This window comes from Ochotona princeps, chromosome 6 (genome assembly GCF_030435755.1).
Source record: "Ochotona princeps isolate mOchPri1 chromosome 6, mOchPri1.hap1, whole genome shotgun sequence".
NCBI classification, from domain to species: domain Eukaryota; kingdom Metazoa; phylum Chordata; class Mammalia; order Lagomorpha; family Ochotonidae; genus Ochotona; species Ochotona princeps.
The window spans coordinates 44,320,553-44,334,518 of record NC_080837.1 but is presented as its reverse complement, the minus strand read 5'-3'; the positions used below and the strand labels follow the sequence as shown (position 1 = coordinate 44,334,518).

The 13,966-nt window shown below is 47.3% G+C and overlaps 1 protein-coding gene across 2 annotated transcripts in view; it reads left to right on the top strand.

The window, feature by feature from the left end:
• Positions 1-1,030: 1,030 nt before the first annotated feature.
• The window catches only part of SLC12A6 (solute carrier family 12 member 6), a 109,120-nt gene continuing 96,184 nt past the window's right edge, over positions 1,031-13,966 (top strand). The window contains exon 1 of one of the 2 annotated variants that reach the window (XM_004578210.4): positions 1,031-3,345. In XM_004578210.4, the coding sequence (XP_004578267.1) occupies positions 3,078-3,345 (268 nt within the window). In that variant the 5' untranslated portion in view covers positions 1,031-3,077. The remainder of the gene's footprint in view (positions 3,346-13,966) is intronic. The other variant, XM_058666123.1, reaches the window with a different exon arrangement.

The following is a 13,966-nucleotide window of genomic DNA, read 5'->3' as shown; positions in this document are numbered from 1 at the left end:
CTTCTGGCCCAGACCTGACTGTTGCTGCCATTTGGAGAATGAGCTAGCAGATGGAAGGTCTCTTCCTCTTTTGTCATGCTCCAAGTTAGGGTTTTTCCATCTGCTGGTTCTCTCCCTAAAATGGCCATAAGAATTGGAGATAGGCTGGACCACAACCAGACATCAGGAGCTTCTTCTGGGTCTCCCATAGGAGTGCAGGGTCCTAAGGCCCTGTGCCATCCTCCTCTGCTGCTCTCCCAGGCCACAAACAGCTGGGACATGAACTGGTGCCTGTAAGGGACTCTGGTGTCAAGGCAGAGGCTTAGCCTGACCCATGCCGGCCCTATAGCAATTTTTAAAGAAAAGTTAAGCTTGAAGAGATTTTTATGTATTTGAGTTTCTCATTTTGTTACCAGAACCTAACTGGAGTTTGAACTTTGTCAGTTGATAGAAGGGAATGTCTTGGCTTGAGCCTTAAATACAGCTCTTCGGGCCCGGCGGCGTGGCCTAGCGGCTAAAGTCCTCGCCTTGAAAGCCCCGGGATCCCATATGGGCGCCGGTTCTAATCCCGGCAGCTCCACTTCCCATCCAGCTCCCTGCTTGTGGCCTGGGAAAGCAGTCGAGGACGGCCCAATGCATTGGGACACTGCACCTGCGTGGGAGACCCGGAAGAGGTTCCTGGTTCCCGGCATCGGATCGGCGCGCATCGGCCCGTTGCGGCTCACTTGGGGAGTGAATCATCGGACGGAAGATCTTCCTCTCTGTCTCTCCTCCTCTGTGTATATCTGGCTGTAATAAAATGAATAAATCTTAAAAAAAAAAAAAAAACAAAAAAAAAACAAAAAAAAAATACAGCTCTTCATATATTGCTGGGGGATGATCCTTAGACACTGCCACCTGTGGGAAGCAAGATGCTGGTTTTAGGGCCCAGGGGTTGAATGTAGATGCCTTGATTTACTATAGAAACCTTTCAGAAAACTCTGATAGAGAGGATGGACTTGGGGCATAGGGTTTGAAGCAGCTACATCACCTGCAATGCCAGCATCCCGTATGGGTGCCAATTCGCATCCCAGTTGCTCCATTTCTAACCGAATGGCCTGGGAAACCAGTGGAGGACAGCCCAACTCCTGGACCTGTCTAATGTGGGATATAGAGGGAACTCCTGGTTCTGGCTTCCTTAAATGGCCATCTGGGGAATGAGCCAGCAGACAGTAGATCTCCCTCTGATTTCAAAACATATACATAGTAAAATATGCTGAACAAAAATTTATTGAACATTTGTCCATCCATTAAGTAAATACTAAAAATGTTCTAATGACAATAAATTATAGTAAGGAAAATATTGAGGATCATTAAAATATTTCAGTGCCTTATCCTATGCATAAAATTAAAAGCAGTTTCTTTACTGGAACTTACAGTTAGACTAGAAAGTAGGCACAGCAGTTTTTAAAAGGACAAAGAGAAGGGAAAAGGCATGTGTGGCAAACAAGTATACCTTTCAGGGAATGAAGCTTCGAGCTAAACCTCTACATAAAGACTACGGAGAGGGTCATACCTAAGTACATGGAACTGGGAGCCTTTTTTTTTTTTTTAAGCATCCCTGGTTAGAGGGAAATAGATCTCCAGGTTCTGACGGAAAGAGCCACCGCCTGCTCCCCGAGTGCGTTTGGCCAACACAGCCCATCTGAGACGGGAAGAGTGTTTTCTGGGGAGCGCGCAGGTCTGGCCCCGCAGCGCACTACAATTCCCGTCGTGCTCCTGGCCCGCCGTGGCCTCCGGCGAGCGCAGACTCGCTGTCCTCTATCGCCGCCGGCTGCAGAGGCTGGGCGGGGCGCCCGCCGTGCGGGGCCACCCTGCCACTGCTCCCTGGGGCCTCTCTTCGGACTGTTGACCTCGAATGAGGAACGAGCGGGGCGGGAAGGGGAGGGCTGCGGCGGCGCGGACAGAGCCCGCCGGGCCCGGCGCGGGGGGCGGCGAGGTCACGTAACGGCCGCTCTCCCCGGCATCCCGAGCGCGCGCCGCGGCTCGGAAACAGTTACCGGCTAGTAAACAACAGCTGCGCGCGCACCCGCCTCAGCTGGCGCCGGATCCCGCACCTGCGACCTCCTCAGCCCCCCGCTCCTGCCCGGTCGGGGCCGGCGTTCTGGGCCGTCTCCTCAGCCGGGACCCCTGGGAAGACCTGCGCCGGGGCCGGGGTCGGGCAGAAGGCGCCTCCCGGAGAAACGGGGTGGCCCGCTCTGTCACGCGCCAGAGCACCCAGCGAGCCGGCCGTGGGCTCAGCGGACTAGCAGCGACCTGCCACGACCCCGAGCTGCAGTCGGAGCTGTCCTGACCGGCTAGCCGCCTGCCGCCTGATCCCGGGGACCTCTCTCTGCCAGAAGAGCGGGCGCGCCACCCCCGCAGACCTCCCCGAGGCAGCCTCCTCCTCCTCCTCCCGTTCTCCTCCATCCAGTAGTGTCGCTTATTTTTCCCGTTATGCATGTGCACCTCTCCCACCAGACCCAAGTGGATTATCGACCTCCAAAACACCGGGTGGCTCTGCACACTCCTCCTCCCAGCCAGACCTGTGGGGTGTTCACCTGATACACAACAGGTGGCCGGGTGTACACCTTTTCGCAATCTGATCCACGCTCTATTCGCCCGGTAAAAGGGTGGGCTTGCATCCGCCCTGCTCTGCTTAGGACTGGGGAACACTCAGCAGATCCAGGACTACCTACCTCGGAAGGAACTGGGGCGGAGGACAGGGGGGTTTCTGCAGCTTCTGTGAGGCCATGGCCCCGCGCCCCCAGCCCCGGGCCAGGGGAGACAGCTAGGTCGTGCTTCTGAAGGATCAAAGCTACTTGACATTGGGACCGTTTCAGTGTTTGTTTTTTTCTCAAAAGGAAAAAAAAAAAAGTCTCAGCTATTGGGGTTGCACTTTTTAAGACAATTGGCTTGAATACTTAGTAGGATTCTTATTTGGGGCTCTGTGGTGAAGGCGATTGAGGGTTGGTTTTCTCTTTTTTAAGTTTTCTATTTTTGTCATCAAAGGTAACTAGTGTAGGAGCAAAATTCTTGTGAGGTTTTTTTCTCTTTGTTCTTCAAAGTAAGAAAGGAAAATGCATCCTCCGGAAACGACCACCAAGATGGCTTCAGTTCGGTTCATGGTGACACCAACGAAGATCGATGACATTCCGGGCTTGTCAGACACCAGCCCGGACCTCAGTTCTCGATCCAGTTCCCGCGTACGGTTTAGCTCCCGGGAAAGCGTGCCTGAAACCAGTCGGAGCGAGCCCATGAGTGAGATGTCGGGAGCCACCACTTCTCTGGCCACTGTTGCCCTGGATCCAGCCAGTGACAGGACTAACCCCCAGGATGTTACCGACGGTAAGTAACACTGCCATCAGAGGATATGCAGGGCCTTGGCTGCTCCAGGGCGAGCCCCTGGGCTGCTGTTTGCCCATTTTCCAGTAATGGCGGGTGGGCGACCAAGGCCACGTCTCCCCGAAGTCTTGGACCCTGTTGAAATAGTGGTCTGTGCCCTGGGTGGCCGCGGTGTTGATCGGGGGGTACAGGAAGGTGTGTGGCAAAAAGGAGAGCAGAGTGTGTGTATGGGCTTCCTCATTTTTGTCTCCTAAGACTGAAATGAGGTCTTTGGTGAAGGACGAATCTCAACACATTTGTGAATTTTTCAGCTGGAGAAGTCTGTGCGTGGGCTCTCTGTTCCCTAGGCAGCCCTTTAAACACGTGAAATGAGGCGTTTCTGGTCATACCCCAAATAGCTTTCCCTCAGAGAGTTTGGAGGTGCGTTGCAAAGTTGCTTCTTGAGCATCCGTACTTTTACAGCGACAGTGGCTCCAGTAGCTAAGCTCTTGGTGGATGGACGGTGGATCCGCCAGGTGTGATTCTGCTGAGTGGAGGAGTGCTGAAGGGACTTTGAGGGCCACGGGACTCCTTCACCTTGAACTTTGGGGGTGTCTTCAGGACTCTGCTGAGGATTTTGGGTCAGAAAGTAGCCGAGCCCACCCCTGGCCCCCAGGAGCCCTGCAGACTTGCCGGCATGAACGCTGTTAGAGTCGGCCTGCTGAGGAGTTTTCATGGGATCCAGTGGAGAGAGGTGGAATGGGGGGCTCACGTTGTGTTTCAAACCCTGATGGTTCAGATCTGCTGTGGTACTTCATGTATTTGGTTCCATGCTGTCTTCTAACTAATGGAGACTGTCTAGTCGTCCGGGTTGGCCCTGAAGAGAGAGACTCTTAGAATGGTGTTTGCCTGCCGTTCTAGCCTCAGCTACTCTCTTGTGAAAGTGACGCTGACTTAACATTTTCCGGTGTCAGGAAATACCATTCCTCCTCGGGAAGGCTGTGTGATTTTAGTTCCTTAATTCTGTTTGTGTTTTTCATGTCTACAAGACATGCTAGATCTGCTAAGCTCATAGTTCTAGAGTTCACTCATGCTAGACTCATCATTTCTTCTTTTATGGAGATAGAATTGGTTTGCTTCTGAGCTGTTTTCAGCTCCCTGAATAAACATACATTGTTATGTGTATTATGTTAAAATCATAGTACAGTATAAAATAAAAAATAATTTACCGTTACCTGTTCTTCCAAATTAATTCTAGATACTAGATTTTTAGTTTTTGTTCACCATTCTGTACCTAGGTTTTTTTTTTTTTTTAAAAGTACACGGTAAATTCAAACCAATGTTAATTTTTTCATATTGTAGTTGTCATTGGGTAACTTACAGCTGAGTATTGTTTGACTTGTGACTTAGTGTTATGGAATTGTGTTTTTGCTCCCTTAAAAAATGGACTTACACCAGTATTGTGTCAGACTTGAAAAACAGGATCCTTGTCTAGATTGCTGTGTTTTCAAGCATTCTTTACAGTCTGCAGGTCTAGTTTTTTACTATAAGGGTAAGACGTTGGGTTGGGTCATGTCTGGGTCAACCTTTGTGTTTACATGGGTGTGAAGTTAAAGCTGGGCTCTCTATCTGTCCCTTTCTTATTTAATGTTTATTTTATTTCTCTCAGTTTATTTGTATTTATTTGAAAAGCAAAGAGAGGTCTTCCATCACTCCCCAAATGGCCTCAGCAGCTGGTGCAGAGCCAGGACAAAGCCAGAAGCCAGGAACTATTTCTGGTCTTTCAAAGATGCAGCAGGGGCCCAAGAACTTGAACCATTTTCTATCCCCCAAGAGTACACATTAGCAGGAAGCTGGAGATCAGAAGCAGACCAGCCAAGAATAAAGCTGGAACTCAAACCAGCACTCTGACAAGAGATCCTACCATGTAGGCGTCACCATATGGGCCCCTTCATTAACTAAATGTTCTGTAGTGACTAGATGAGAAGGGGAAATTGACAACACAGCCCCTGGTCAGCATTTCCCTCTCTGAGAATATCTTTCTGCTTTGCCAGGGAGCTACCATTTCTCTTTGTTTCTTAAAAAAAAAAAAAAATTCTTAGGATGGAGTCTGATCGTAGCAGGTGAGACTGCCACCTGCAGCGCTGGCATCCCAGGTGGCTCCAGTTCGTGTCCTGGCTGCTCCACCCTGGAAATGGTCAGGTAAAAGCAGCAGGAAATGGCCCACTCGTATAGCACACCTGGATGAAGCACCTGGCCCCGGGCTGGCTGCTGTGGCTCTCTGGGGAGTGAACCAGAGGATGGAACGTCTTCTGTCCCCTCTCTGCCTACCGTCCCCCCCAACCCGGCCCTCATTTCTCTTTCTCCCTCTCTTTCTCATGTCTCCGTGACTCTTACTTTCAAAATAAATCTTTAAAAATATTCTTAGGAAGCTTATCATCCTGTGATAAATTTCCCTAACCATTACAGGTAACTGATCATAAATACGTTTAGTTCACCTTTGGCTTCATAATATGTGAATGCCCTTGTTAAATCTACAGATTCACATTTGAAGGATGCTGCTATTAAGAAAATCAAACATTTAATGTTGATCTCCATTTGTCTCTGGGTGCATTTAGTACAGAAAAACAACTGCCTTTCTACAGTTAGCTCTCTCCTTTAGCTCACAGTGTATTTACGAATTGTTTACTATTTCAGTATTTACAATCATGTGATTTTACACTTGATCTTAGCCAAAAGGCTGAGAAGTGATACAATCATGTGATTTTTAAATTTTCTACATACTTCCTGTGGTTCTAACATTGATATGATTCTCCTTTCCCCACAATTCTCATTCCTCCCTCATTTCTTCCCATAGAGAAACTTCCTGTCAGAAGTAATTTTTTTGTATCATTTGTCTCACATTATATCAAACAAACATGGGGCTTTTAAAAAACATATTTATCTGTTTGAAAGGCATAGTAATGCAGAGAAAGGCAGAGACAGGGAGATCTTGCATCTGCTGGCTTCCTGCTCGAATGTCTGCAATCTCCCAGTGTAGGCCAGTCCAGAGGTGAGAGCCAGGGGTTCCATCCTGGTCTCCCACCGAGTGACAGGGGTCCAACTCCTTGGGTCTTCTGCTGACTTCCCTGGCACATTAACTGGATTGGAAGGACGTGTAGCAGCCAGGTCTGGACCTTGACAGGGCGCAACCCACTGAACCACAATACTTATCCCAACATACCAGTTTAAATACTTCTTTTTCTCTTCCATCCTCTTATCCCAACATACCAGTTTAAATACTTCTTTTTCTCTTCCATCCTTCCTACTTTCTCCTTAAATTTTTTTACTGTTAACCTTCTGAGTAGATACTTATCTTTATGCTCTCAAAATATTTATAGCTTTTCTTCATCTTGGTAAGGTTCCAGGAGAATTTTAAGACTGTCCAATTGGTACAATCAAGCATCATAGTTATGTTCTAACTGGTGTGGTAAAGATAGATAAACACTGGGGCCAGTGCTGTGGCGTAGTGTGTTATACTACTGCCTGTGACACCAACCCATATGGGTGCCAGTTCAAGACCTGGCTGTTCACTTCTGATCCTGTCTTCCTGCTAAAGTCCCTGAAAAGGCAGTGGACAGTGGCCCTTGTGCCTGGGCTCCTGTGCCTACACGGGAGATCTGGAAGAAGCTCTGGACTCCTGGCTTCAACCCATTCTGCACTGGTTTATTTTGGCCATTTGGGGAATGAACTGTTAGATGGAAGAGATGTCTCTCTCTCTTCCCCCCTCCTTCCTCCCTTGCTGTATCTCTTTCAAATAAATAAAAAGTAAATTTTAAATAAAAAGAATTAAAAGAGTTTAAAAAAATTTTAAAGATTTATTTATTTTTATTAGAAAAGCAAATATACAGAGAGGAAGATCCTCCATCTACTGGTTAACTCCCCAAGTGGACGCAACGAGCTGATCTGATCCGAAACCAGGAGCCTGGAGCCTCCTTCGGATCTCCCACGCAGGTGCAGGATGGCTTTCCCAGGCCACAAGCAGGGAGCTGGAAGGGAGGCAGGGCAGCCAGGATCAGAACCTGTGCCATTATGGGATCTCTGCACGTGCGAGCTGAGGACCTTAGCTACGAGGTTACTGTGCTGGGCCTGGTTTTAAAAAATTGTTAAAAAGATAACGAGCAGTTAAAAGTAGATGCTTCTGGAAATTGTGTTATGGAAACAGAGTGGATAGGAGACTTTGTATTACCTAAACAAATGCCTGGAAGCATGTGAAATATTTTATATTTAAAATGTGTCACCTTTGAAAAAGCATTTATTTATTTATTTGAAAGGAAAAATGACTGAAAGAGGAAGAGAAGCGGATCCTTCATCTGCTAGTTCACTCTCCAAATGATCTCAACAGTTCAATCTGGATCAGTCCAAAGCCAGAAGCCAGGAATTCCATCCTTTCTCCTATATATTTGTAGTAGTGATCTTGGTACTTGGATCAATTTCTGCTAACTTCCCAGGCAGCTGGATTGAAAGCAGGGTTGCTGGGGATTGAACTGGTGCTGGATATATAATGCCAGTGTTGCAATCACTAGCTTAACCCACCGTGCCACCATGCTGGTCTCTAGAGTGTATCACTTAAGTTTTTGTTTGTTTGTTTGTTTCTGTTTAAAGGAAGACAATCTGAGATCTCCGATTAGTTGGTTCACCCTCACAAATATCTGCAGGAGCATATGCTGGGGCAGGGTTAAGTGTGCAGCTGGAGACAATCCAGGGATCCCACATGGCTCATCACTACTGTCTCCCAGGATATGCAGCAGGACTGCAGGTTGAAAGCTGGAGTACAGGCCTCCTGAATCTATGCAGTGCTTTTTCTTGTATCATTTTGCTTTTACCATGATTCACATTTCTTCCATTTGCTTAATAATCATTTATTTAATTCAAATTAGTATTAAAACCCAAAATAGCAGGTCAGGCCTTGTGACACAGCGTGAGAGCTGGCATCCCATGTGAATGCCTGTTCAAATGCCAGCTGCCTCACTTCTGCTCCAGCTTCCTACTAATGTGCTAGGGAAGGCAGTAGACGATGGCAGATGCTTGGATCTCTACTCCATCTAGGAGACCAGGATGGAGTTTCAGGTTTCTGACTTGCATCTGGCTCAGCTGTAGCCTTTGCAGCCGTTTGGAGAGTGAACCACAAGTGGAAGATCTCTTTCTCTGTGTCTCTTCCTTTCTCTCTCTAACTCTGCCTTTCAGGTGAGCAAATCTGTAAATAATAATAGTGCCAAAAAATAATGTGGGGGGGCTGATTTTTTTAAAAGATTTATTTATTTTGAATTCAAAGTCAGATATACAGAGAGGAGGAGAGAAAGGAAGATCTTCTGTCCAATGATTCACTCCCCAAGTGAGCGCAGTGGCCAGTGCTGCACCGATCTGAAGCCAGGAGCCAGGAGCCAGGAGCCAGGAACTTTTCCAGGTCTCCCATGCAGGTGCAGGGTCCCAAGGCTTTGGGCTGTCCTCGACTGCTTTCCCAGGCCACAAGCAGGGAGCTGGATGGGAAGTGGAGCTGCCGGGATTAGAACCAGTGCCCATATGGGATCCCGGTGTGTGCAAGGTGAGGACTTTAGCCAGTAAGTTACCACGCTGGGCCCCAGTTCAGTCTTTTATAATTCAATTAATAATACACAAGGCTGTGATAGATGACTAGAAGAATGCTCATATACGTTGTAAGAAATATGTATGCAAGCATATAGTGTCTGTCTTTGGTGATCACCTAGAATAGTTGTAAAAATGATTCCCACATTATTGTCCTTTTTTACCAGTATTTATTATGGACTAGGGATTGTACTAAGTGGATGTATGACTGAGAACAGCAGTCTATTACCTATTTTTTTTTTTTAAAGATTTTATTGTTACTGGAAAGCCAGATATACAGAGAGGAGGAGAGACAGAGAGGAAGATCTTCCATCCGATGTTTCACTCCCCAAGTGAGCTGCAACGGGCCGGTATGCGCCAATCCGATGCCGGGACCAGGAACCTCTTCCGGGTCTCCCACGCGGGTACAGGGTCCCAATGCATTGGGCCATCCTCAACTGCTTTCCCAGGCCACAAGCAGGGAGCTGGATGGGAAGTGGAGCAGCCGGGATTAGAACCGGCGCCCATATGGGATCCCGGGGCTTTCAAGGCTAGGACTTTAGCCGCTAGGCCATGCCGCCGGGCCCATCTATTACCTATTTTGAGGAAAGTTAATATCTAATAAAGAAAGCAAAATAACTTTCTGTAAATTGTAGTTATGTATGACAAGTGCAATAATAGATGCATGCAAAAAAATGATGAACTTAGTTTAAGTGAGGCTAACAAGAGGCTGATATTGAAAAATGTGGAAAGGTTAGACTGTGGTCAGACTGTTGAAAGCTAGAGTGAACAGTTTCAGAGGTGGGGCATTTCCTGTCTTACCATGGTTTGGAGCAGAGTTGAAGCAAAGCCAGTTGTATCAGGTTGTTCTAAGTATACCAGGTCTGAGACTAGCTATTACGTTTTTGATGAGAGGTCTTAAGAGTTGCAAAAGTAATTTAGTTATGTCCCTACAGCAATTGTACAGCAACGGGACAGCAATTGTAGAACACAGACATGGAGAGTCCCCAGGAATCTGAAACTTGATCTGTCAGGTGACCCAGCCATCCCTCTCCTGGAAATTGACCCAAATTAAGTTAAATCAGCATATTAAGGAGTTATCAGTACTCCCATCTTTATCACAGCTCAATTCACAATAGCTAAAGTATGCAGTCCACCCAGATATGTATCAACTGATGGCTAGATAAAGAAAATGTGGGGGCCCAGAGCCATGCCCTAGTGGCTAAATCCTTGCCTTGCATGAGCCAGGATCCCATGTAGGCCTGGCTCTTGTCCCAACTATTTCACTTCCAACCCAGCTCCCTGCTTGTTGTCTGGGAGAGCAGTGGAGCAATTCTTGGGACCCTGCACCTGTGTGGGAGAACTGGAGGAGGCTCCTGGCTCCTGGCTTCGGATCTGCTTAGCTCCAGCTGTTGTGGCCACTTAGGGAGTAAACCAGCAGATGGAAGATGTTTCTCTCTGTATATCTGCCTTTCCAATAAATATAAATAAATCTCTTAAAAAGAAGAAGAAGAAGAAAGAGAATGTGTGTAGTATGTAGGAATACCTACTTGGTTATAAAAAAGAATGAAATTCTTGATGGCTACCATGGTAACTGGAGAAGGGTGGAGTTTGCCTCCAACCAAACCTGGAACAGAAGGTGGAATTCTGGCGGACCCCTTAGGCAGTGAGACCAGCATTGCACCAATGAGGGGCACAGACCCACATCCCCCCACCAGTAAGGGCCGAGGTGACCCCCATTTCGGCTTCTGTGTCAAGGAGAGTTTAAATGCCTCTTCCCCATCGTCTTCCTCTGCAGCCCGTTCCTTCACGTCTGTCCTTTCTGCTGCCTGGAGAAGGGAAGCCCGTGACCGTGGTTCCCTGAAATAAAGGCCATCTAAATTCTTTTCATATATTTGGCTGAGTTATTCTTTCCCTGGCGAATCTAACATTTGGCTAGCGGCAAATCTAACAATTCTGCCTTTTGCAACAAAATTGGTGTAACTGGAAAAAATTATGCTAAGTGAAATAAGCCAGTTTTAAGAAAGCATATCATATGCTTTCTCTGATATGTGACAGTTAATGAACTACAGAAATGGAACAAATCTTGTGCCATGATTATCATTTTTAGCTCATGTTTACACTCCTGTGGAGCAGTGTTTGTCCTGCTTTTTACTTGTTAAATATCGTGGTTGGTGGTGAGTTAAACCTGTGATTATGGAGTGGATTAAAATTATGTCTTTGCAAAAGCCACATATATATAGTTAAAAAAAAAATAGCTTCAAAGAAACTTCTAGTTTTCTTGCCTAAAACCAAAATAAGCAACTTAAATTTTATTGCCAAGCCCATGTGACTTTTTCCCTTCTCTTAAGTATACTTTGGAAATTATATAAATTTTTTAAAGGATTTATTTATTTTTATTGGAAATGCAGATTAGTAGAGAAGGAGAGACAGAAAGATCTTCTGTTTGCTGGTTCACTGCATAAGTGGCCACAACAGCCAGGGCTGAGCCGATCCAAAACCAGGAGCATCGTCCAGATTTCCCATGTGGGTGCAGAGTCCCAAGATTTTGGGTCATCATCTACTGCTTTTCCAGACCACAAGCAGGGAGCTGGATGGGAAATGGAGTCTCCAGGACACACATTGGTACTTATACGGGATCCTGGTGCATGCAAGGCGAGGATGTAGCCACTGAGCCATCATGCTGGGCCCAAATTATTTTAATTTTTGAATTTATCCATGTCTTACTTTACCTCACCAATATTAAGACATTTTGTAAAGATTAATGTGGGTAATTAAAGAACTATTTGGTGCCGTTTTTTGGAGTAAAGAGTGTTTGTTTGAAATGCAGGGTTGTAGAGGAGAGGCAGAGAGAAAGAGAGCAAGCGAGCACGAGGTCTTCCATGCCTTGGTTCACTCCCCCAGATGGCCACAATAGCCAGGGCTGCGCCAGGCCAAAGAAAGAATCTGGAGCTTCTTCTGGGTCTCTCACATGGGTACAGGGGCTCAAGTTCTTCATCTTCTTCCACAGCTTTCTCAGGCCTTCAGCAGGGAGCTGCATCAGAAATGGAGCAGCTGGGTCTCAAATTGAGCACCATATGGGGTACCATTGTTGCAGATGCTTACTTAATCTACTATACTACTATGTCCCCTCTTCCCTCAATTTAGTGCCTTCTTAACTGGTTGGATAGCATCTTTTGATATTATTTTCTTCCTATAAAAAAGACATAACAGTATCATGTGTCTAAAACATGCTTATTATCTACCAGAGCTATTTTTCTCCTGTCTGGACTTCATAACCAATGATTTAATTTTATAGTATTTTTAGTGTACTACTTTTTCCCAAAGGTTTATTTTATTGTATTTTTTTTATTGGAAAGTCAGATATACAGAGAGGAGGCGAGACAGAGAGGAGGATCTTCTATCTGTTGATTTACTCCCCAAGCGGCTGCAACGGCCGGAGCTGAGCCAATCCAGAGCCCAGAGTCTCTTCCGGGTTCTCCATTTGGGTGCAAGGTCCTAAGGCTTCAGGCCACCCTCAACTGCTTTTCCAGGCCACAAGTAGGGAGCTAGATGGGAAGCAGGGCTGCCAGGATTATAATCGGCATGCAAGGCAAGGACTTTAGCCACAAGGCTACTGCACTAGACCTTAGTATACTACTTTGTACTGTGAGAAGCAGTCAACCAAATCCAGAAGATGTGAAAATTTACTGAATAACTAGATTTTTTGGCAAATAAATGGTTTGGGGTGGAAGAGAAGTGATGGGAGGGTAGGGAAATCTTACAAATAAAAAGAGGCAGGTCATCAGATGTGGTGATGGATCTGGTTCAGGTCCTGGCTGAACACAACAATTGTGAACAGTCACTTTTAAAATCACCAGAGGGCATTCTCGCACCAGCAGCGGCTGGAGGCAGTCTGGAGCAGCTGGCTTAGGGGGACCTGGGGGAGTGGGCTTGCAGTGGGTCCAGGGGATAGCACTGGCAGAGGTGTGAAGGGATCTGGGAGCTCAAGGCAGATGGAGCCAGCCTGTGGATTTCCCCAGGTGCTTGGTCCTGGGTGAGAGGGAGGAGAGAGAGCACCAGGTTAGCATGCTGGCATGGTGTGCTGGTATACCGGGTTTGGGGAATTGAATGGGCCTGGATCTTGGGTGTGTGGAGGGGTACAGTCCTAGGCCAGCAGACATGCCAGAGGCTGAAAGGCTGTGCTGGGGAACCCGTGTGCTCTCAGGCACAGGGGCTGTGGATTGATCAGGGAAAGGAGCAGAGAGATGTGGTGGTGGGAGGACCACTGAGGGAGTGTGTTAGAGCTGAGGAATGACTTCTGAGGGACTTCCAACAATAAGGCCATTGTACTTGCAGGTATGGGGGGCTGAAACCAGGTGGTTTGGAGGGGAGACGACGGAGGAGATTTATGGGTCAAACCAATGAATCAGCGCACATGGAAGACCTGAGCTAGCTAGTCAGTGTGGACCACCGATGACCACCACTCACCAGTGCACACTAAAACTGGGGTCAACCTGGCAGGGCTAGATCACAGTACCTGCCAGTGAGTGTTGGAACAGGGGACAGGTCATGTTAGGCTGGGCCATGTCATTAACTAGCATGCAGTAGAACCAGGTCCAGGGCAGATTCTGTGGGGCATATGTGGGCTCACCCCTATGGAACTACAATTTCTGCCGGTTAGCATAAGACCTGGAGTTAGTGATGGACTCAGCTAGGCATAACCATGGAACTCATGGACATTCATGGATACTGGGGTTGGGAACAGGCTGGGCTGGTCCAGGTTGCAGTACCCAAGAATAAGGTGTGAGGCAGGTCAGGCCACAACATCCACCAGTTCATACAAAGGCTGGGACAGAGGGGTTAGACTGTACTGGGTAAGAGCTTAGCACCTGCTGGCACATGTGAGATCTGGATCTGGGAGTGGGCATGATAGGGAAGTTGGGAAACTCCCCTGGTGGGCCATAACTCCCACTGGTGAACATGTGGTTCAGGCCAGGACGTTGATCAGACAGACAAAGTAGCTCCACCCAACGGCAAGTGTGTGGGACGGTTCTGGGGG